This window comes from Abramis brama, assembly GCF_963993115.1.
Source record: "Abramis brama genome assembly, chromosome: 3".
Classification (NCBI taxonomy): domain Eukaryota; kingdom Metazoa; phylum Chordata; class Actinopteri; order Cypriniformes; family Leuciscidae; genus Abramis; species Abramis brama.
Window position 1 is genome coordinate 31338870 of NC_139965.1, and position 25805 is coordinate 31364674.

Sequence of the window (25805 nt, forward strand, 5' to 3'; positions counted from 1 at the left end):
AAAACAGAAAGTACGCTGTATGCAAATAAAAAGACATAGAATTTACACTACCATTCAAAAGTTTTGTGTCGGCAATAATTTTAAATATTTTTCTCTTCTCTTTCCTGCTTTCAAAGGCTGCATTTATTTGATAGCTGTAAAAACAGTAATACTGTGAAATATTATTAAAATGTAAAATAACAAGTTTCTATTTAACATTTGAACATGTAATTTATTCCTCTGATGGCAAAGCTGAATTTTCAGCAGCCATTACTTCAGTGTCACATGCTGCTTCAGAAATCATTCTAATATGATGATTTGGTGCTCAAGAAACATTTCTAATTATTATTTTTATTATAATTTATTTGAAATCTAAATCTTTTGTAACATTATAAATGTCTTTACTGTCACTTTTGGTCAATTGAATGCATCATTGCTGAATAAAAGTACCTTACTTACCCCAAACCTTTGAATAGTAGTGTAAGTTTTAGTCATATCGACAGAGATAAATGTAGGATTTGAAGGGGTAGGGGAAATAAGGAAAGACAGAATGATATAAAGAACTGAAATGAGTGTGTTGATTGAAACCAAATCCTCAAAGTTTTTACAATCAAAAGTGCAGGTCAACAACAGGACAAATCACAAAAGAAACTGCTCTAAAATAGTCATTAATATGAGAGACACGTAAAACACATTAGTTTGCAACAAAGTCATCTTCAGAAAACAAAGGAGATAATTAATCATTTTACAGTAACATGGTTTTATTTTAGAGACAGTTTAGAGGAGTGGGGTGGAACAGATGAGGAACAAACAGAGTTTACAAGAATTAACTACACTTACGTGACCATTTTATCAACAACAACAAAAAAAGCACTAGGACGAGGGTGAGGGATTAAGTATTTATCATCTGTCACAGTGCAGTTATGAGCTAAAGCTTTTACACGCCCATCGTTTTCTTCATAGACGCACAACAAATTGCCCTGAAAAATTTAACTTTTGGGGGAGCAGAGTGCTTGAGGAGAATTTTGTAAGGTAGACAGAGGCAGCAGAGACAATGGGGGATACACTCATTAAAATATTCACAGATAAAATAAAATAAAAAGACAAGAATGGAGATGTATTTTAAAAGTTCACTGCAACACCTTGTTTGTTAAAGGGAGTTCACCCAAAAAGATAAATAATACAAATATAAAATATCATTGTTTACTGACTCTCATGTCACTTCAAACCTGTATGAATTTCTTTCTTTGTGGAACACAAAAGATATTCTGAGAAAATGATTGGCACCCCTGGTAAAAATGAAAAATAAATCAGCATTGTTTATCCTTTTGATCTTCCATTCCAAAAATTTGCCAAAGAATTGAAAGTGGGGGTAAATCACATTATGAAATAAAAGCTTTTCTCCAAAACACGTGGTGCATAATTTATTAAATACTTTTCGCAACCTCCTTTTGCCAAGTTAACAGCTCTGAGCCGTCTTCTATAATGCCTGATGAGTTTGGAGAACACCTGACAAGAGATCAGAGACCATTCCTCCATACAGAATCTCTCCAGATCCTTTAGATTCCCAGATCCATGTTGATGCGTCTCCTCTTCAGTTCACACCACTCATTTTCTTTTGGGTTCAGGTCAGGGAACTGGGACGGCCATGGCAGAAGCTTCGTTTTGTGCTTAGTGACACATTTTGTGTTGATTTTGATGTTTGTTTTGTGTCCTGATGGAAGGTCCAACCATGGCACATTATAAGATTTCTATCAGAGGCCGTGAGGTTTTGATTTTTTAATCTGAAGATGTCCAGGACCTTCGGCAGGAAAATAGGCCCACAACATTAAAGATCCAGCGGCATATTTAACCGTGGACATGGGGTACGTTTTATCCCTGTTTGCACCAAACAACATTTTTTTTTTGTTTCATCTGACCATAGAATCTAGTCCCTTTTGAAGTTCCAGTCATGTCTGACAACTGAATTTGCTGGAGTTTGTTTTAGGATGAGCAAGGAGGATTTTTCTTGAAAACTTCCCAAACAACATGTGGTGATGTAGGGTTTGTTTGAGTTTTATTGAGGCTTTCTGACCCAAAGACTCAACTAATCTCTGCAATTCTCCATCTGTGATCCTTGGAGAGTCATTGGCCACTCAAACTTTCCTCCTCGCCGTGCATTAGGACGATATAGAGAAACTTCCTCTTCCAGGCAGATCTGTAGCATCTTTAGTCAATTGGAACTTCTTAATTATTGCCCTGATGGTGGAAATGGGAATTTTCAATGCTTCAGCTATTTTCTTACAGCCAGTCTCACAATCTTTTGCTGCACATCAGAACTATATTATTTGGTTTTACGCATTGTGATGGATGATTTATGGAATTTGGCCTTTGTGTTTCCTCATATTTATACTCCTGTGAAGTCATAGCTAGACAATTTCATGCTCCTAGTCACCTTAGTGTGCTAAAAATTGTAAATATTAATGGGAATATACTTCAGAGATATTTTACTCATAAAAAATTTGAGGGGTGCCAATAATTGTGGCCAACGTGTTTTGGAGAAAAACATTTATTTCACAATGTGATTTGGAAAAACAATTCAATGTCAAATTCTCTTAATGCTAGGATTCAACAGAGTTTGGATGATTAGTTTAACACAGGGGTGCCCATTCCTGTTCCTGGAGATCTACCTTCCTGCAGAGTTCAGCTCCATCTCTGCTCAACACACCTGTCTGTAATTATCTAGTGCTCCTGAAGATCTTAATTATCTGATTCAGGTGTGTTTTATCAGGGTTGGAGCTAAATTATGCAGATAGGTAGATCTCCAGGAACAGGATTGGGCACCCCTGGTTTAACATGTCTCAGAGTCTTGGCAGGATCAGTATTTCTCGCCCTGCTGGCTGATTAAACTTCTGCTCAAGACCAATTACAATCTCAGCACTCACAGGCACAGGCAGTTAGCACTGAGGAGGTCAGGTCTGCACCCTTTCACACAGAGCAGGAAATCAGTTACAACTGTTAACTAGTCACCATTCCAGCTGGCATGAGCACTGCAATGTTGTCTGGATACAGTTCAGCAGCCCAGTATGTAATAATGCTGTGTCATCTGGAAAGATTTTGATTGCATGAACAACAGATCTGACAAGCTGCGTCCTCTTTCACTTTACCCAGAGGCTGCCGCTTTCAAAAGGCAACAGTATCAAAGGGATAAAATGCAAATATCATTTGAAATTGACATTTTTGGTATAGTCCCGTTGATATGGTCAAAATTTGAGGTGATATGTTCACTTTTTCACAAAAGCATGAAACTTGGTACTGTTGTACAGTATGGGGCCCTGAACATTTTCAGAAATGGAGCCATCGCTAATACGCCTCGTGGTGGCCATGGCCATTTTACTTTCTGCCATAACCAAATTATGTATTTTGTATCATATCTCCTGAATCAAACATGACAACACAGAAAATATTATGTCTACCCCTATGTTTTGATGGTCAAGGATTACAATGATACCATATACAACATCATAAACTGTTCAGGTGAATAGTCTATGTCTGTTGCATGCATGTTGTGTAGAGTTTAAAAAGCTTACTCCTTTTGTTCATTAACCTTGACAATACAGTGACTGTAAAGAATAGAATATTCAATATGACCTTAGCAACATAGCTTGACAAGAATGTGTCAAACACAAAGAAAAAAAAAATACTTAAAAAAAAATCTATTTCAGAAAAACTTTGATTGTTTTGTTGTTGTTTAACCTATTCTTCAATGTCTCCTTCACAGTCTCCTCCACATGTGCTGTGAGCTGTGCACTTTAAGGAGGCTTTTTTTGCATTTGCAATGCCTCCGGCAGCCTTTCTTGCAGCCACAACTTAAAGAGTTGAAGGATGGACTGGCTTGCCTGTGGAAGAGTTGACCACAATGGTCTCCAATCGCTTGGGTCCATCCAACCCCAGTCTGTTGGAGATAGCATATTTGGTGCCACCTCAAGTGCTTGTCCCCAACAGTGTCCTCCTTGTTAACATGTTTGGTTCAGGAGATATAATACAAAATACATAATTCAGTTATGGCGGAAAGCAAAATGGCCACCACAAGGTGTTTTTGCAATAGCTCCATTTCTGAAAATGTTCAGGGCCGCAAACTGTACATGTGTACCAAGTTTCATGCGTTTATGAAAAAAATCCCATAATTTTCGCATACCACCTGGACTAGTAGGCATATGGCCAATTAGACAGTTATAATCTGTAATGCAGTTATAATCTGTCCCAGCCACATTCACGATTTAAGTCGAGAGTCTTAAGTCTTATCCTTGAGATCCCTGTCCTCTTTACATGAGTTTAAATTTAAGCTAAAGTGTTATCTTTTTGACAGGGCATTTCACTAAATCTCAATTATGGTTCTATTAGATTATGTGTTAATGGTTTATTTTGCTCCTCCTTTTATGTTTCCTGGACTTTTACCTTGTAAAGCACAGTGGTCAACTTCTGTTGTGTTAATTTGTGCTATATAAATAAAATGAAATGAAAATAGTCTCTTTAGCATTTATGCAATATACTGAAGCCAAACCTGAGAAGGGAGTCAAGAAGATTCCACAGCGTTCCTGGTCACGTAATTTACGTAGTTATAATTCATAAGCGGATATTATGCTTATTATGAATAAGCGTGCACACACGCCGTATTTATTAATTATTGGAATTTATTAACACACGTTTTAACTATGAAATCGGATGTTTACGAAGCGCTTGTGAATCCGGATGAGAGTTTTCAGGAAGGTCTGTTTTAGAAAGGAAAAACTGAGATACTTACATTGCATTAGTATTCATACCCTTTTCTGGGACACTTGATATTTAGCCCAGGTAGCATTCACTTCAAATAGAGTTAAACTGTGGCAAATTCAATTGAACAGGTATGGAAAGGCACACACCTCTCTCATAAAAGGTCTAACAGCTGAAAATGCATATAAGAGCAAACAACACTTTCTCAACAGCATCTCAGACTCAGAATCCTCTAATACATATAGCAAGAAATAGTTAGGATAGGATATGTATAATAGTTAGGATGGGATATGTGACCCCTGACTTCTGAGTCTGTTCCCAATGTTAAAGAATAAAGAGCAGCTGAGGGGAACTGATGTTGCACCTCTCAAAAACAGGTCACTACCTGGAGCTGCCCATAAAGACAAAGACTACTAAAAAGAGAAAATGGGAGGGAGAGAGAAAGAGAGAGACCTCACCTGAACTCTTCATAGACTCAGCTGTGTTTTAAGAGTGGCTCGACTGAGTGTTTCAAGGAACGATTACCCGAGGGAGTCTTTGTATGGCATGTGGTGAGTATGCTAAATGAGGTCATCATAAGTGTCCCACACAATAACTAAATTTAGGACGACTACCAAGAAAAGCGTGTTTCTTCATAAAAAAAACGAATTATATCAGTGCTTTTCAAAATGGTTGAAATTTACTTCACACCAAAACATAAATTAACAAACTGGCCATGCAGCAGAAATCAGTCATACGCCTCATGTATACTCACCAGCCTCTTCAGCACTGACCCGACAGAGCAGGGGAGAGAGAGAGAGAGAGAGAGAGAGAGAGAGAGAGAGAGAGAGAGAGAGAGAGAGAGAGAGAGAGAGAGGGGGGGACCATTCCATTAAAGATAATCGGGTCTGTTTTTCATGCTCTGAAAAGTCCATATAAACTGGGTTTCTCTCTGACAACAAGAGCCTGAGGAATCCTTCAGGCCTGCAGCACTGGGTGGAGCAGGACTGAATGGATCAGAGCCGGGCTGAATTAGAGAGGGTCACTGTTCTCCATCACTACCCCTTCATTCATTACACACTCCATCCTAAGGCCCTCCAGCTCTGGCTTTGTCATACTTCCTATCTGTAGTTAAACAATATTTAATAGAACACACACACATACCCTATATTTCTCAACGTCATTGCTTAAATGACCACTGATTAAATTTGAATATGTAAAACATAAAATCTGACTTTGACAATGATTATATTTACTTGAGGCATCCGATCGGATTTTCATGAATACTTTTTTCAGGGTTCCTGCAGGTTTTATGAAGGTAAATTTAAGATTTTTAAAGACCTCTTTAAGACCAAGTAAAGAACATTTTATAGGATAGTTCACCCAAAAATAAAAATTTAGTTTTTATTAGAGTTTATGATTAAAACAAGAACTGCAAGAATTTGCAAATGGGCTAAAAAAAAAAGTAATTCAAAAGGAAGTTTTCATAACTCAATCGATATTTGTTCTTTTTTATAATATTGCATCTCAAGTAAATGTATCTTGATTTAAAGATGTTTCGATATTTGTATTGGAAAACAAAAAATATTTTTTTTGCAATGTATGCAACATTTAATGCCAAGACTTTATGAATTTATAGGGATGGTTCGAAGTAATTTCAACCTAGGGTCCTTTGCACCATGACCTCGAGCCAAACACCCCCCAGAAGCTTTTTTTCCCTTGGTCGAACATTATTAAAGTTAGAGCTTATTTAGAGATATCAGCCGGATGGCTTAGTGCAGGCGCTAACGGATCCAAGGTTGTATCTCGGAAATTACCCCACTAATGATGCCCAGAATGGTGCCAAACTTCTACAGTAATACAAATAGGTTCAGTACTCATAAAACGAGGCATTGAAAAGTTTGTAAGTACATCAGGAGTTTACTTAAATAACACTTGCCTGCCGGCTTATGCTACCGCTAAACCGGACGTCGAGGTCACTTCCGTTATTTGGGAAAATAATAATCGCAATAATAATCACCCAATATTATACTGCTATTTCTCTTTACAGTAAATAACTGTGATTCCCAGTGCATCATGGGAATTTTCTGTGACGTCAAACACCACATACAGAGACTTACTGTATTTTTTAAATTTGCTGTATACTACTGTATTTGATGTAACGGCCTCTCTGGAACCATTCCATTGTGCTTTTTATTTCCTAATTTTTGCCTTGCACCACGCATCTACAACGCTATAACAGCCAGAGGCTGTCTATACTGGACACATTGAAGTGACTGGACCATTAATGCAAAATGCAAACCTGTTTGTCCCTTGTCAGAAATAGCGCGAGCGCTTGGACTCGGAGTACCGTACGTCAGAAATATAATGGGGCATCACTATCACACTATCACTACACACTGTCTGGGAATTGTTGTGTCGCACCGGAGCATCCAGTGTAATATCACTGGGTTCTGACTGTCTTTTGTTGGATCGCGCCGTTCGTCGTTACAAATATATATTCTTAAGTTATAGTAGAAATAATAATAAAATTTTAAAAAATGGAGGTTAAAAATCTCCCTCTCCCTCTCAAGGACTGAGTAAATTTGTGTTTGTGGACACGCATACAGACCAGGGAACATTCTGATGTTGTCAGTCAAGTTCTGAACAGGAACCAATCTTTGGAGAAGTTCATTTATTTGCAAAGGTGGACAAAAAACATTGTGTTTGCTTTTAAAAGATTATTTTGATGATGACTTTTACTCTTATGCTGTGGAAAAGATGGAGGAGTAGACAGTCAGACATTGATAATGATAAGAAATGTTTATTGAGCATCAAAGAGACTTCTTTCAAAAACATTAAGACACTTAAATACTTCTTTTGGCCACCAGTGTACATGAATCCAATTTTTTTTTAAATAAGTGGAATTATTTTGAAGGTGGGGTTATGTGTCATGTATTGTGAAAAGAACTGTGTTTTGTCCTGTGTTGGACATTTCCTTTTTTACTGCTTAAAAATGTATTTATATTCTGCAGTTTTATGTAAGGGTTGATATTTCATTATAATAATTGTATAAGCTAAACAACCAATGACTCTACATTCATTTAGCCATGTTTTGTTTAGGATTTTATGTTTTTTAACAATGTGTGCAGTGAAGGACAGCACATAATGTGTTAATTTAACACGTTTACACATCTTTGTGCTAACCTTTCTGACATATTTACTTTGTTAAAATCATCAATACAATGAACGAGTTAAAATTAACACAAAAAACGTTGTCCCTAAACTTACCCATTAATGTGTACAAATTTAACACATCATTTCCGGCATTGGCAGACTGTTTATTTTGTGATATATATGAAATGTTTTAAATACAAAAATGGTATTTTGTAACAATTTTGTCTAATTGATGTGTATGTCAGTAGTACTTATGTAGGATAAAATTAATTCTGTATCAAAATTATAAAATCTAATTTACATTTAGTAAAAATAAAAATAATTACAGTAGTGTACTGATTAGCTTGGTTTTTACAGTAATGCATTGTATTACACAATTACAGTACCATGTAGTTACTGTAAAACTGTAAAACAGTTTTGCCAGTAAGTTACTGTAAAAAAAACTTGAAATGTCTAACAGTGTAGGTGTGAAACAGCTTCACAAACAATCTTTTCAACAAAACAGTTTCATTATTTCTGTGATTTTGGGATAAAAGTTTATAGCTCAGATATAAACACTGATGTCTACTGTAGTGATCAAAATAGAGCAAATCACCTTTTGAAAGTAACTTGGCGCTTCACATAACGATTACATCGTTACACCAGTAGGTAGTGACAAGTTAAAAAATCTATTTGTCATTGAATCATTCATTCAAGAAATTAATTCAAAAACACTGATTCATCCAGTAATTAAACAAGTGAATTATTTATTATGAGAGTAATTAAATCATTCAATCAAACAGTTTTTTAAAATGCATGTTATTTTGTTTAGTTGTCTGTTCAGAATCGTGGGGTAATCATGATCGCTGTTTGAAACAAAACAAAAATCGTGATTCTCAATTTAACCAGAATTGTGCTGATCTACAATATGACTTTCTGTAAAGCTGCTTTAAAACTATATGTATTGTGAAAAGCACTATACAAATACACTTAACTTGACATAAACAAACACACATAAATATTTATGGACTTTAAAGAGTTAGTTCACCCAAAAATGAAAATTCTGTCATCAATTACTCACCTTCATGTCGTTCCAAACCAGTAAGACTTCCATTTATCTTTGGAACACAAATTAAGATATTTTTGATGAAATCAGAGAGATTTCTGTCCTTCCATTGACAGACAGTCCACGCAACTACCACTTTGATACTTCAAAAAGGTCATAAAGGGTTCATAAATCCATATGAATTGATTGGTTTAGTCCAAATTTTCTGAAGAAACACAATCGCTTTATATGATGAACAGATTTAATTTAATCTAATAACTTTTATTCACAATAAAAAATATCTTCAAATGTATCTGTTTCAAAGATGAACAAAAGTCTTACAGGTTTGGAATGACATGAGGGTGAGAAAATGATGACAATATTTTTGGGTAAACTAAACCTTTAAGGCAAAGCTCAAAACATACTTTCTTTTTCTGGTTTCTATGAGAAATATAGTTTTAGGGCCCTATTTTAACGATCTGAAACGCAAGTATCAAACGCAAAACGCTAGTAACTTTGTGGGCGGATCTCAGGCGCTGTTGCTATTATACCGGCGAGATAAATGACTCTTGCGCCCGATGCAAATCTAAAATGGGTTGGTCTGAAGTAGCTACATTACTCATAGGTGTGGTTTGGGCGTAACGTGCAATAAACCAATCAGAGCGTCATCTCACATTCCCTTTAAAAGCAGGCGAGCTTGTTCCATGGCGGATTGCTATTAATGGCGGAATGTCTTGCCACTATTGGTCAAACAGGTTTGATCCATCATTACTACAATTAGCCTGAATAATTTGGGTAAATGTGTAAGCTAGATTTATGCCTAAAGATTTCACATCTTCATGGACACCACAATGATTTCCCTCATGTGGTAATATTTTTCCTTGTAATTATGCATGGTTTGCAAAAATGGGAATTGATGCGTCTGTGCAGATGAGAGAAGCAAAGTGTATGCGCGTTGTGCACACGCTACATTATGGCCAAGCATGCGCCCTTAAAATAGCATCTGAATAACGCGCCACTGACTTTAGAGTAGGTTTTTCCTGGTCTGTGGCGGAATTGTTTTCTGAAACTGCAACATAGCACCAGGGAACGTTTGCGCCGGAACACGCCTCCACTTTAATTAACACAAGTTAATTCCCTAATTTACCAATGTGCGTCTGTGGAGGGAAAAGTCTGCATTGCACAAAATCAATTGCGCTGGGTGCAAGATAGGGCCCTTAATGTAGTTGGGTAGTTTGAAGCTGCACATCCATCGGGTGACCACTAAAACTCTAAAATTTTCAATGAAAACAAATATACTCTCTAGTAGGCAGACAAGAAAGAACTGAAGAATCAGAAAAGGGGCTGATCAACCAAGTAGCCCGTGGGCCAAATACAGCCCTTTGGTTGATTTAAATAAGACAGAACTGCCTGACACATGAGAGTGCTCTCTGTACAAAGCTGTGATGAAATCAAAAACACTCAGTGGCCAACAATTACCAGGCCATATTTGGAGCACATCCTATAGCCATAGTACAGCTACTCCCCAAGCACACATATTTGATCAAGTCTCACTCCAGTCTTACTTTTGACATTGAGCATTAAATTGTTGTAGTTTATTTGTTCATGTTGAGTATAGCGCTCGTAAAAAGTAGCGGGAAACGTCACTGAACCTGCATACATCCTATGTTTGGTTCTGTATATGGCTGCGAGTCATTTTCAAGCTATATATATATATATATACATACATACCCACACACAAACAAACAGTACACATATACTTTGCCGTATTAGTATTTAGTGTTTTGTTTTTGATAATAACATGACTAGACTTGAAATGAAAGTGCTATAATCTAATAATTACTTTGAAAAATGTTGTCCTTCCCCTAAAATTTCCATTTGGATAATCTGGCTCTCAAAAGAAAGTAATTGAAGAGCCTTGATCTCAGGGTAGAAAAATAAGTACACAGCAATAGAAAGAGTGAGAGAGAAATCCTGAGTATGTGAAAAATTGTGTCTAAATGTGCATGTGTGTGTATGTGTGTGTGCGTGCGCTCTGTGCTGTGGGGCTTGTATAAAGTTGTCTAAGAGCAGTTAGAGGAGGAGAATGCTTGAAGGAGGGGGAATGTGTACTGGTAATTGCCATCAGTTTGGATATTTGCCCTGGAGTTCACAGTAACCGTCCTCCCCTCTCATCTTAGAACAAGGGCCAATCATACCTCATGGCTATGCAACTACCCTTTGCAACACAATATAATAGGAGTCCACAAAACAACCCCTATTACAGAACTTTAATCCCTAGAGTGATTATTGGATGCTGGGTAAAGTAATTCTCTATTAAAAAACTAAGAAATTCAATATGATTAGTTCACCCCCAGTGCACTTAACAATTAGTAAAAACTAGATAAAGTACTGATTTAACAATAATTGACGGTTAATTTATGCACATTATTCATCTTGCCACATAAAAATCTGTCAGATGACCATAATAACTGTTCCAACATTGACATGAACATGCACTTTTTAAAATCACAGCTGAGAGAGGAGAGGAGAGGAGAGGAGAGGAGAGGAGAGGAGAGGAGAGGAGAGGAGAGGAGAGGAGAGGAGAGGAGAGGAGAGGAGAGGAGAGGAGAGGAGAGGGACAGAACGATTGATGCTCTGTAAAGTGAAGTCATGATGCTGTTTTCTGTGCGAGCTGGAGAGGGTTTGGAGAGGGGCATTTCTGAACCTCGTATGACACACTGCAATTAGTGTGGGCTGAAGATGCCTCTCTGTGTGGGAGAGAGAGAATGCTGGTATGCAAAAGCGAGAAACAGTTCTGTGGATATTTGCATTGTTTTGAATTGGTGCAGGATATGTGGGGAGTGGGATCTGTGAAGTATGGGACGTCCACCCTCACAAGCACTCAAACGATTGCTGATAAAAATTTTAATGTTGGCCCTGAAAATAAGAACTGTGCTTGTTGTTTCCTAATTTTTTTCTGCCTCCATAGTACGTCTAGTAATTTACTATTCATTCACAACATCTGTTTGGCTCTTCCGCACTTCTGGAAGTTGTCGACTTAATGTATGAAAGATGTTCAGCAGCACATCCGATGCAGCTGGCTTCAAGAAATATTTTTAAATAACCCTGTGATGAGGGCATACAGGTGTATCGAGATGTATATTTCAAGACTAAGGGTGTTTAGAAAGTTGCTTTGGAGTGTGTTGACAGTAGGTTTGGTTTAAGAGGTAGGGCACATGGGACTTATTTTGAGAAATACAAAACCATAGATATTTGCAATCAAGTGGATGTGTGTTTGTTCTGAAAGGTTTTGTATGGTGAAAAAACAACAACAAGAATAACACTGTAGTTGAAACAATATTTCCGTAGCTAACACATTGCTGATGTCACTGCAGCTATATATGGCTAATACTAAAGGGATAGTTTACTCAAAAATGACAATTGGTTCATCTGAAATTGTTTAGTAGCCTACTCATTTCCAAGCGACAAGCTCTAAAAATGTGCAAACACTCCCCCAAAAAGTAGTTCATACGACTCAAGTATTATATGTCATCTGAAGTAGAGTTCTGCACTCCCACGGGAAACAGAGCGGCGCGGGACAAATTTTGAAAGGTCATTGCGGGAGCGGGCGGGATGATGAAGGTGCACTTGCGGGTGCGGGCGGGGGGGATGATACGCTGCACTCCCGCAAATTAAATATGAGTGTAAAGTAAAATATATAAATGATTAAAGTAGCGTACATAATTTGTAGTTGTGAGGGAGATTCTGTTTGGCAGCAATAAAAACGTTTTAAGCAGCACAAACTTGGATATTGTCGTTTGGGGTAGGGCGGGGCCTAATCTCACGCACACTTGTTTAGAGACAATTCCTTCCCGCTGCTCCGTGTTCGAATTCGAAAGCAAAAATCACGGTTCGGTACGTACCTCGGTTTTAAAGTCACGGTTCGGTTTATTTTCGGTACAGTAAGGGAAATAAATGCAAACATTAAACTGCAGGTTGTTTATTACTATAAACTTTTTTTAACAATTTGTTTATACTTTTTTAAACACTTTTTAATAAAATATAATAAAATATATATAAAATAAAAAAAAGAATAAGAAATAAAATACTGCTGCAAAGTTCTCCACTAAATAAAATACTCAAACCAATATCACATAATAAATTTAATGAAAAAATTTAAATAAATAACTATGATTACAGTGCAGCATTACCAATCCCAGCTTGTAGGCCTGCTCATATTTAAAAATTAAGGCTGGGAATCGATTAAAAAAAATAAACTAATTAATTGCACAATTTGCTGTAATTAATTGCAATTCCTCCAAGCTTGTTATCATCAATAATTAAACTTAGAATCACCTAATTAAATGAAACACCGGGGAAAAAAAGGAACAGAAAATAGCCCTATATTAAAATAATATTAAACATACATATATTAATGTATTATTATTTTTCAATAATCAATCAACATAATCAATTTAAGATTTTTTTTCTTTTCTTTTCTTTTTTTTTTACTAATTATCAAAATAAAATATAGTCCTACAAAGCTATTATTACCAGAGCATGTGATCAGAGCAGGTCATTTTACCATTGTTGCCAGCATATACCAGCTCAGCAAACAGAAGTCTACTACTGAGAAATTTCACCTTATTTGAGCGGACTTTGCTTTTCCAGTGCGTGATCGGTCCATGATTGGAGTGTTTGGGCCGTTAACGACAGAGAAGAACGCGCAGCGCAAACACGGGAGTCGAACATTGAACATTGAGCAGAGAGCGCAGCGCGCCGACACACACACACACACGGAACGGAGAGTGCGGCGGCGCACACGGAGCGGAAAAGCTTTTTTTCGCCCTGCAGTCGATTTCATTGGTTTAGGTTACAGTGACGACGGGTAAAACCAGAGAATGTAAAACTTTAGAATCAGCTGCAGGGCGGGATTTGCGCTGAACGCGGAGACTTCGTGTGGAAACACGAAAATGTACCTATGTTCCGCACACAAAATATTGCATTCGGTACACACGTGCACCGAACCGAAAGCCCTGTACCGAAACGGTCCGGTACGAATACACGTACCGTTACACCCCTAGATGACAGAATATTTTATTTTCAGTTGAACTACCCCTTTAATGCAGAAAAGTCTAAGCTAATACAACTACTGCTAAAGAGCCCCGCTGAGAGCCCTCATAGCCAAAATAGCAAGGTGAGTGGGCGAATTAGCACTCGTCATTGACCTGACTCATGACATTATTCAAACATTTTTGGGAAGTTTCATCCCTGACAAAGCCTTCAGTGAGTACCATCCCATCTAATATTAGAAAACTGAAGCTTTAGAGGGCAAACATACCTGCGAGGACCCTATTAACAGATGAGTGTGTTGCCAGGCCTGGCTGCCCTCTTTCATGGAAGATTCCAGCATACGGCAAAAACTCCGGCAAAAGGAACCGCCTGGGAGAGATGGAGTGAAACAGAGGCAGTGTGAGCGAGAATGACACATGAAGCCAAGATTTGATAGTTTTGAGGCTGTATAATACATTCATCAGCATTACATGCATATTTCACTGAGAAGACAAACTCAATGCACTCCGACAAACTCCAGGATTTTTTTTTTCAGCCTTAGTTATCATAAAACACTTCTTTCATTAACTTTATAAAACCTTACTGACCCCCAAACTTTTGAATGGTAGTGTATATTTATAATGTTTATTTATATTATTATTAAAGTATTCTGTAATTTCTCTCACATAACTACTGTAGTTTTAAAATCAATCAGTCAAGTCTCATGCAATTTGCCTGCGGAGTGCTATTTGTATGACACACAACACACTCTCAGATGGAAGGTGCCTGTGTAGGCAGTAGGCAGAGAGGCAGCTCACTAGGTTTTGGAACAGAGTTAGAATGCGTTTCTGGTGCATTTGGTGTAAACAGGCTAAAAGTGTTCCTACCTGGGCACAAAGCGACCGAGGGAGGGGGCAGACATGCGTGCGTTTCGAGGAGGCCTATGTCTTCCATTATCCCTGTACACACACACACACACACACACAACTGGTCAGCAACAATAATAATTATCACTGAATCAATCATAACTTGTTTAATACAGGGTTCCCACACCTTTTCAAATTCAAAGACCTTTCAAGGCCTTTCCAGGTCTAATACCCTCAAATTCAAGGACTTAATGTGGGGACACATTTCAAGTGAGAGCAAGGTTACATTGTGTTACCTTGTAAGATACATTGTTACAGTTTTCATCTGTCAAACAACTATGCAAAAAAGCTTCTTTTAATTTTTTTTTTGCATTTATTTTTGGCCATATGACAGATCTAATATTCTATTTGTCGTATTTATGTTTTGCATAAAACTGAAGAATATTCAGTACATCCTATAAAAAAAAATTCTAATAATAAAATAAAATATTAAATAAAATAAAAAATGTGTCAAGGTCTTGGAACTGATTATGTCAACATGATAACTTGACAGCTCAACAATAAACCACGAGAAAACATGAAAACAAGTATGTGAACTTGCAATCAGAACAATCTGAACCAGTAATCATGTTTTTGACAATTCTGCAAGGATGGGATAATTTTTTCCATTTTTAATTTAGTTACTGCTTAAATTACCACTACATTATTATGTAATTATTTGTCCAATTTTTATTTAAATAATTTATTTCTTGTAAAAACTATTTATGAATATGATTAATATTTATAAAGGATAAATTAATAAATAACATTAATTATAATCTATGAATTAATCTGTCTAACATCTACAAATATAATAGTTACCCGTCTACCAAGCTCTGACAATGTATGGAATATTATATTCAGAGATTATCCAAATTTAAAAACAAAAACAAAAAACCAATAGGCCTATACGGATTTGTCTGTCACGGTATACTGCTTTAAGTCAGAAGTCCACCGCACCACGTGAGCAAATCAGTCAGTCAGTCATATTTATTTATAGAGCACGTTTAGCTGTTGGCCAAAGTGCTGTACAAAGTGTAAACAGGTATCCTAATAAGTAAACAAAAAAACACACAAATAAACAATACACTACAATTTATGCCACTAGGCCCAATTATGACCATAAGCAACAGTAAATAAGTGGGTTTTAAGCAAAGATTTAAAATCAATGTATGTTGGTGCAGTCTTTATGTAAGATGACAGATTGTTCCAAAGCTGTGAAGCGGCCACTGAAAAGGCACAATCTCCTTTCAATTTTAAACGTGTCCTTGGAACAGTCAGCTGTACTCCTAGTTGACCTAAGTTTTCTAAAAGCATTATGGTGGGATGAAAGGAGATCAGAGATGTATGGAGGAGCCAGTCCATGCAATCCCTTGTAAGCAAACAAAAGTGTTTTGAACTCAATACGATGTTTAACTGGAAGCCAATGGAGAGAGAACAATACTGGCGAAATATGTTCGCTTTTCCTTGTTCCTGTTGACAATCTTGCAGCAGCATTTTGAACTAGTTGAAGACATGACAATAGGGACTGTGAGACACCAAAGTATAGTACATTACAGTAGTCTAATCTTGATGAAATAAAAGCATGTATCACAGACTCCATGTCTCTGGGTGATAAAAATGCCTTAATTTTCACAATATTCTTTAACTGATAAAAGCAACTTCTGACCACACCACTGATCTGTTTGTCGAAAGTCAGAGCAGAGTCAAAAGTAACACCCAGGTTTCGAACATGTGTATGGAGATTGCCAGCTAAATGAAACTGTGCAGTTCATCTTACGTTCATCATTAGTAACTGGACAGACCCATTGATACCTTTTTTTTCATATCTGGAGAGGACGTGAGCTCGACATGGTTTTAAAAAGCCGCGCATTACGCCTGTTTACGGCGCGTGTTCACTAGACTCTGTTGCAATGGAAACAAAGACACTAACATGCAATCACCCGCAAATGAATGGGTCCATGTAAAATATACAAGACAAATAGTGTACCATGACGCATAATTTTACCTTTAAATAAGGGTTCTGTATTTTACAGGACGGGTGGCAAGTGGCAACCCTACTGGCAAGCCATTCTTTGTAATATTCTTTGGTGAGCCAAATATCTTGAAACTTGCATATTCCAGGCATCACGTTTCAACAGTTTCAGTCTTATTTTTTCAATGTTTCACGGTGTGTCAGTGAAATGTTGAGGTACCATCGTAGTAATTTCATGTGCACGTGAACGTCATGGCAACGTACAGTATCCAGTGTTAGCCAAATAACGACTTTATTCAACAATCTCTTCTCTTCCACGCCATTCTCCTACACTGTTGTCGTAGTGTAAACAGTGCAACGCTTCCTTTGTTATTGTTTGTTATTTATAAAATAACGCTGTTATTTTAGGGGGGTTTTGCGCACAAAAAGTATTCTTAATGTCGCTTCATAACATTAAGGTTGAACCACTGTGTCTTTAACGATGTCTTTACTACCTTTCTGAGCCTTGAAAGTTGCAATGATGTTGCTGCCTATGTGGGGTCAGAAACCTCTCGGATTTCAGCAAAAATATCTTAATTTGTGTTCCGAAGATGAACGAAGGTCTTACGGGTTTGGAACAACATGAGGGTGAGTAATTAATGGCAGAAATTTAATTTAACTATTCCATTTAACTAACCCTTTAGCTAAATGAGAACATCAGTATGCTGCAACGGTAAGAGTGGGAATGATTGATAAAGAACTGAAAGAAAAGAAAGTTTATTAAAAAAAAAATATGGCAAACATAAATATTAATATGAAGGCTAACTGAAAGACTGATGGGTTTCATAAATATTCTGATGAATATGGATATGTGGTCCCAGACTGCAGCGCTGAACGCTGAACTCTCCAGCCAGCGGGTGGAATTATTCATCAGCTCAGAGGAGGGCATCTAATCCGTGCCAAAAAAAGAAGAAAAAAGAGAGGGAGAGAAAAGCTGCGTGGTTTGGAGTGGAGAGGAGAGAAGCACTGACATTCCACTAGTGGAGGGGTTGGGAAGAGGGAAAGAGAGACATTTTTGGAGCATTAATGGTTCCATAAAAGGACAGAAGACTAAAGCCCTGAGCACAGACTAGCTGGCTACTTCCAAAAACGCATTTTGCAAACAAATTAAAAGAGCATTTTCATATAAAAAATATGAGTCTGGTCTTCATAACTGAGCCCCTAGATTAAGAGAGTAATGCTCAGGTTTTTAAATGGCTGGTAATGAGATTGAAAGGGACATGTAATTTCATTATTTGATTGTGGAAAAAACAATGGATTATTCACAAAATATTCCAAAAAACAATCCAAAAATAACCCCCATATTTGTGCCCAATCTGCCTTTGCAGAGTCGTATCCAGTGTTAGCCATAACGGGTGTCTGTCATGCACAGCCTGGATCCCACCTACTTACATATCCCTTGGACTCCTATTTCATTAGAACTTCATTTTATAATGATATAACTTCAAATTATAATTTGTTTATGTATGCTTTGTGTATACATTACAGTTCAAAAGTTTGGGGTCAGTAAGACTATTTTTGGGAAATAAATGAATACTTTTACTTAATACTTTTAAGTAAAAGTATTTTACTCTTAATTAATACTTTTTTTAAAATATATATTCAAACTGAAAAGTTATTTGAAATTGCCATAATTTTTCACAATATCACTGTTTTGTCTATACTTTTGACCAAATAAATGCAGCCTTCTTAAGAGAAAAAAGATACTTTCATAAACATGAAAAAAAAAAAAAAAATCTTACTGACCCCAAACATTTGGACAGTAGTGCATTTGTTTAAATATGTGGCAGCCAGATGAGGGGGGCTTCCCCAGCTTGACTCCCAAGGTTTGATCCTCATCTACTTAAACATCGTAGGGAGTTTTTCCTTGCCATTGTCACCTTTGGCTTGATCACTGGGTGGTTTGGAAGGCACAATTCTTAGTATACCTACTTTGAAACAATATCTATTTTGAAAAGCACAATACATATCATTTGACTTGAACTGAAAACATAATGGGTGAGAAGAAAAATTCTTCTGACTTCTAAACTAAAAATATAATTTCACAGTTGTCCGGCAGTTGAGGAAAAGAGCAGTAAGCTGACAGCAGTACATTGACTTATTCCGATGGGATGTAGTAAAGTGCATTTCAAGCCAAGACCAATGCTAATGCCAAACGCTATAAGAAGAGATGCCACAGGCAACCTAACAAACAAATTGTTGGCAAGCTCAATAAGTCGGTTGAAAAGCACAAGTGATAACATTGTGGCATTCATAGCCTGCCCCGAGTATTTTTTTGTGTTGCCTAGCAACAATACAGGAAAATAAATACATAGAGATTTTTATAAGTGGATGAGAGCAGATAACAACTGAGGAACAATTACTTGGCACAGGCTTTATGTGTCTGTGTGACTGTTTACTTACTCAAACTCCTCAAAATCAACTTCGTTGTTCTCCACACTGGGGGCGGGGCCAGGCGAGAGGCTGTTGGAATTAGAGGACAAGGGTCGGGGTCTGCTGGGGGAACGGAGAGAGCGCTGCCGAATGCTGTCACGCCGAGACAAATACTGGATCATACGTTGTGCATAATATGCTGCAGGGGACAACCTACACACACACACACATACACACAAACACAGATAGAAACCACAATGATGTTAGATATTCACTAGATAGATAACATATCAAACAAGTCATCCTCCCGTTTTTATACTGATATATATATTAATCCACAAAAGAACTTTAGCTGTGACTTAATATTGTTTTTTGTGTGCGTGTGTGTATGCGTTTAATGAATATTTTGCCAAAAGTTTCAAATTTCAACATGGGTTTTTCTGCAGTGGTTCAGAACCAAAACCAGTCTCAGAGTGTCTGTTGTATACAATCATGTAATGGTTAATCAGAGGCATTTAAATTACTTTCATAAGACATCAGTATCGACAAACCAATCAAATGTTTTTAAACATCTTTTGAATTGCTGATAAGAAATCTGCATCTATTCTGCATTTAATTCAGCTGTAGAGACATTAGTTAGCATTTTGGCAGGACGACTTGCTAAATGAAGCCCTTAAACCATAATCTTTTGTGCAGGAAGAGCATCTGGAGTTTCGTTCTGTCTTGGACTAGTTGAGCAAGGAAATCTGCCAGTCTCTCTGAAAGAGCCTAAACACACCAACGCGCACACACACTGTTTATCAGCATGTCTTTTAGACCAATATACAGGGAGACATACGAGAGATCCGGGAAACAACAGTGTCATATAGTGCCAATTACTTGTGGTTTTGAATGTGTTGGAGTCAGACTATCCTTCTAACACCAGGTACATTCTGCTCTGGGGTAAATGAGTCTGTTGCGGTAATTCACAGGTTAGAGGTGTGCGTCAGCCCATGTGTTTGTGCGAACCTGCCAGTGGGAGTCCGTGCTAACAATCTGTCTTGATCCCAGACCACAGCTGATTCCCCAGAGCTCAACAATGACTCACTAGCCACGAATTCACTTTATTATGAGCCTCGCTCACAGAGTCAGAGGATGCTGACAGGCTCTGTGTGTGCATGTTTGAATTAGGGGGACATTGGGGTGCTGGCAGGTCTGAAATGCCACACTGCTGTCCGGCAGTGTGACACACACAATTCCTCATTACCCAGACCTCACCGGCCAACCGGCATGACCACGAAAATCAGTTTACACAACACACACACAATGAATCACCTGGCCGGGTCGGGGTAGATGGGGTGTTCTCGTGATCCAGAGACGTCATATCTGGAAAGAGACATCATGGACGACTCCAGCAGCCTCCTACAAAACAGAATTATATAGCTTTGTATGTTTGCGAATTGTGAAGACCTTCACTTCCTGTTCATATAAAGAATCTCAGGACAGCACAGGACAGGACATCACACAAAGACGACACGTTTTCGTCCAATTTCCACTACTCTGTTTCTACAGTAACACTCCCCACCAAGCGCCATCACAATCATTAAAAATCTCATTAAACTGCACAAGGACATTAGTAAGCTCATTACCAACTGCTATGCGAAGGCTAAATGAATATAATGTGTAAGTAATGATGTGCGCTCTGCCAGGCAAGGCTAGAAATCAGTTAATAACCCATTAAATTGGGGCATTTTTTAGGTTTGAGTTTGTACCATTCCTCATACAATTAAGAGTTTGCTAAACGGAATTAAGAGAGGAGACCATGTCCCGCGGACGAAAACATGCAGCCTCCGACTGGCAGGGCACAAAGCTGGACTGACAGTTCTGTAGCGAGCGGGGCATTTTTATTCAGCATGAGTCAGTGTGATGTGTGTGTACATGAATGTTTTTGGTGTGGGTGTGCTCGGCTCTTCATTAGAATGCCATCTTCTGCCCTTTGACTCACAGCAAAAACAGAACGGATCGATTCTGACTCCTTTTCACGCAGTTTGCTTGGTTTGCTCCCTTTGACTCTTAAAGATCAAGATCTGCATTTTAACAGCGCAAACCCTCTTTAAAAACAAGCAAAATATTTCCAAATTTTGCTGTTCTTTTAATGCTGAGGGTATTTTTTAAATTGTTTTGCCTACAATAACCCTCTCGAGTACTAAACGTGTAGCATTATTTGGTACTACAGTTATGTTTCTACAGTATCGGTTTAAATATCAGCATTTTACTCTGTCTATGCTATTGTAAAGAGGCAACTGTTACTAATTATACAATAATGATATAATTTATTTTAATTTATTAATAATAATTGGATCATTATAATGATAATAATTTATTTATTTTACAGTGAACAAGTTGCTCTTGTTTCAGGTACGACACTATAGCAGGTAGTGATGAGAATTCGTTCTGAAACTTTGCACCATGCTCAAAGCCATGAGTCAGAACACAGAACTGGAGTGGGACTCATGGGAGAATGTCAAATTACAGTATTATTATCATTATTTTGCTCTCCTGCATAAGTGAAGTGTGATACTGTTTTTCGTTGCACAGCTTTGGCCTTAAAACAATACCGAATCATAAAACTCCCATGCACATGGGACAGGCTGTTCAGCAACATGAGAAGAGAAGGTCGGTGTGTTAGAATGCAAATACATAATCAGAATAAAGGCCCATTGGCCACTCAGTGTTGAAGATAGGCTATATGTGCAAAGTTACCACCACATTTGCACAGTGTGATGAGCTACTTCCCCCTAATGGACTGTAGCAGGCATTGCAGGAACCCTTGAGGGGCAAAATCAGCAAAAATTGTCCCACATTTTAGGTCAGATTCCTTTCAAAAGTGCTATGATAAATTTCAACTTATAAAAGTGGAATATTAACTTCAGAACTCAACAAAGACAGACTTCTCTAAAAGACACTTAGTGAGCCAAGTGTGCCGGTGACCTAGGGTTTGCATGACTACTCATTTTAAATAGTTGAATGTGACAGTCCAGAAAAGGAGTTGACAACTAGTCTGTGAGTCATCATTTACCTTAAAGGCGGTGTCTAGTGACCATGCAGCATCAGCAGTCTGACCCATAGTTCATACAAACATCATAACCAAATAACTATTCAGGACCAGTTTTAGAGGCCTTAACTAGGGTGACCATATTCCAGGTCATGTCCGGCCGGGATTTCGAGATCGCCCAAAATATCCGCGATTCGGCTTTTGCTTTCTCGTCGCCATTCATTTTGTTTACATGTACACCTTTTGATTCAGTAGTACTGAATTAATTCCGATTGGTTAATCTGAATGTAGTGTTTACATGAACGCTAAACAAGTGATCGGTTGATGTGCGTGTAAGCATTGCTAAGAAAATTCCTGTGTTTTCGTCTCGATCGGGATCCGTGTGAATCAGAATGCATGACCTGCAAAGCTGGCACGTACGTGTCAGTGTCAAATAACGTAATAATGTAAACATAATGAATGGTGACTGTAGAAAGCAAAAGACGAATCCCGAGCATTTTGGGCGATCTCGAAATCCTGGCCAGATATGTCCGGGTAAAACAGGACGTATGGTCACCCTACCTTAACACAATCCACCTTTTTTTTTTTTAACTGGTGAAGCACAAAATATCATCATAAACTGTACCATGAAATAAAAGTATGAAGATGAAGACTAGCAACTAACTCTTTCGACAGAAGCCATGATGAAAACACTGACAGCCCATAACTCGAATTTGTTAAACCAGTTAATTTAAAAACAAATCTGAATATAAACACAATATGATCATGTTGGGCATGATATGCGTATACACAAGCATTCAAAATTTTTGGGGTTAGTACCTTTTTTTTTTTTTACTATTATTTTTTCTAAATTAAAAAAAAATTATACTTTTATTTAGCAATGATGCATTAAATGAATCAAAAGCGATAGTCTAGACATTTAAATATTACAAAATATTTCTATTTTAAATAAATGCTGTTCTTTTGAACAATCCATCAAAAAATCATTAAAAAAAAAATTCCCACAAAATGATTATGCAGCACAACCGTTTCTTGATGATTTCTGAAAGATCATGTGACACAGAAGACTTGGGGAATGACTGCTGAAATCACAGGAATAAAGTGTATTTTAAAATATATTCAAATAGAAAACATTTGAGATTGTCATAATATTTCACAACCTTGCTGTTTTTACTCTATTAAAGAGACTTCTTTTAAAAATACCTAAACATTTGAACGGTAGTGTACACGCATAGCCTTAGTTAATTGAAAGCACTTTTCAACAAAAGATATTTCAGATATTCCAGTATTTACATTTCTAAAACTAAATTCAAGCACTTTCAGCACTTCAAGGGCCTTGTGCAAAATGAAAGTTCACAAATCTCAAATGGCAGATTCATGCAGCTTGTGTAGATATATAAACAGTGTCAATACAACAAACATGTTTCTCTCACTTATAGTTACTGTCAGTGTCTTGCAGATACTTTCATTTGTTATAGGGTCTCAGAGCAGTTCAGAGTGAAATTCTGACTTGAAGGCTCCAAATGAACTCCATCTCAGAAGTCTGCCAAGCATTTCACCTATGACATGCTTGGTGAACACAACATGCTCTTGTGAAATTCACATACAGTCAAATAGAAAAACAATGACATTCAAATGCACTGGCCTACTCTATGCAAAGCCGTCCTAGTTTTCTGGTGAGATTTATAATTTTGGTAGCAAATGCAAATAGACATTTTTTTCACCTCACTGAACTCTTAAAGGGATAGTTCACCCAAAAATGAAAATGTTGTCATCATCTACTCACCCTCAAGTTTTTCCAAACCTGTTCAAGCTTCTTTCTTCTGTTTAACACAAAAGAATATATTTTGAAGAATGTTGGTAACCAGACAGTTGACGGTAGCCATTGACTTCCATAGCATGAAAAAAAAAATACTATGGAAGTCAATGAGAATAGTTCCTTCAACTGTCTGGTTACCAATATTCTTCAAAACAAATTCTTTTGTGTTAAAGGAACACTTCGACTTTTTGGGACTTTAGCTTATTCACCATATCCCCCATAGTTAGATAAGTCCATAAATACCTTTTTCATCTCCGTGCGTGCCGTAACTCTGTCTGACGCACCCACCGCTAGCCTAGCTTAGCACAAAGACTGGAGGTAAACGGCTACAGCTAGCATACTGCCTAGAGCCCTGCACGGGGCAAAACATCCAGCCCTAACCGAGACCTGACCCGTGGTGTTCAAGCCCTAATCCGGCCCCAGCCCGAAAACGTCTGCAATTTTTCAGCCCGAACCCAACCCGAGACCAACATCAATATCACTTTGAGCTCTCTCTGACGCGCACTCTCTGATGCGCGCCGTCTCTGCTAGACGCACACACAAGACACACACACAAGACGCACACGCTACTAGGTAAAATTTTATTATAGGCCTCAAACATAACTACCACCACCGACAATTATGCCCACAAATATTAATACAGACTGTCCATTACAGAGAAGCATAAGCATGCAGTAGAGAATATTATATAGCCAAATGTGATCCAGCAGTAAATAAAGATTTATGGCCTACCTTTTTTTGATGTCAAGTAACTTTACTGAAGAACGTTTCAAAGAACTCAAAAAATAATAAAAATATAATAAAGAAAAAAAAAAATCCGTTGAACTGAGTAGGTTCATTCACTGTTTATTTGTGATCGTTGTGAAGAAAAAGAATAGCATCCACTGTTGAAGGCTTCAGGCTCGGTAATCAAATCAAAACTCTTTCAAAATGCAGGTTTTCCTGAAGTATTGGGAACTTTTAGTGACTCCCCACGCTCCAACTTCTCCCTGATGCTCTGCATGGTCAACTGTCACCTAATGCATTGCACGCGCGTCGCGCTACTCGCGTGATCGCATATTGCGTTGCATATTTATAATATTAGCCTATCAATATAACAATATTCCATACAGTAGCCTGCGCTCTGCACGTATATTATGGGCACGATGAAAGGAGAAAAGCTAAATGAGCCCGAGTCCGACCAAAGCCCAATCTGTTAAAAAAAAATATATAATAATTGACCTGACTGCCCCCAAAAAGTGACAAAATAACGCCAACATTTTCCTATTTACATGTTGTGATTTGTATAGTCACAGCGTGTACAAATAACATGGTCACATATTCTCAGAAGGCAAAGCACTGCTAACTTGGGCGGAGTGTTTTGCTCGCAGCGCCTGAGAAGCCCCGTGGTGAGGAGCAGAGCTCGCTCAGAATTGGAGTAAATCACTCCGCAGAAGTAACAGTGCTTCTGAGAATATAGTTCCCAGTATGTATACGGTTAAAAGATGGTTGTGTCTCATGTGACCTTGTTATTCGTACACGCTGTGACTATACAAATCACAACATGTAAATAGGAAAACGTTGGCGTTATTTTGTCACTTATTGGGAGCAGTATGCTAGCTGTAGCCGTTTACCTCCAGTCTTTGTGCTAAGCTAGGCTAGCGGTGGGTGCGTCAGACAGAGTTACAGCACGCACAGAGATGAAAAAAAGGTATGTATGGACTTATCTAACTCTGGGGGATAAGGTGAATAAGCTA

At 37.8% G+C, this 25805-nt stretch overlaps 1 protein-coding gene across 2 annotated transcripts in view; it reads right to left on the reverse strand.

Moving 5' to 3' along the window:
* Positions 1-25805, reverse strand: part of ambra1a (autophagy/beclin-1 regulator 1a) — a 93958-nt gene that overhangs the window by 55578 nt on the left and 12575 nt on the right. The window contains exons 8-11 of one of the 2 annotated variants that reach the window (XM_084108157.1): positions 20531-20617; positions 19247-19429; positions 14812-14883; positions 14214-14314 (exon numbers count right to left, since the gene is read on the reverse strand). In XM_084108157.1, coding sequence (XP_083964283.1) covers positions 14214-14314; positions 14812-14883; positions 19247-19429; positions 20531-20617 — 443 coding nt within the window. The remainder of the gene's footprint in view (positions 1-14213; positions 14315-14811; positions 14884-19246; positions 19430-20530; positions 20618-25805) is intronic. The other variant, XM_084108158.1, reaches the window with a different exon arrangement.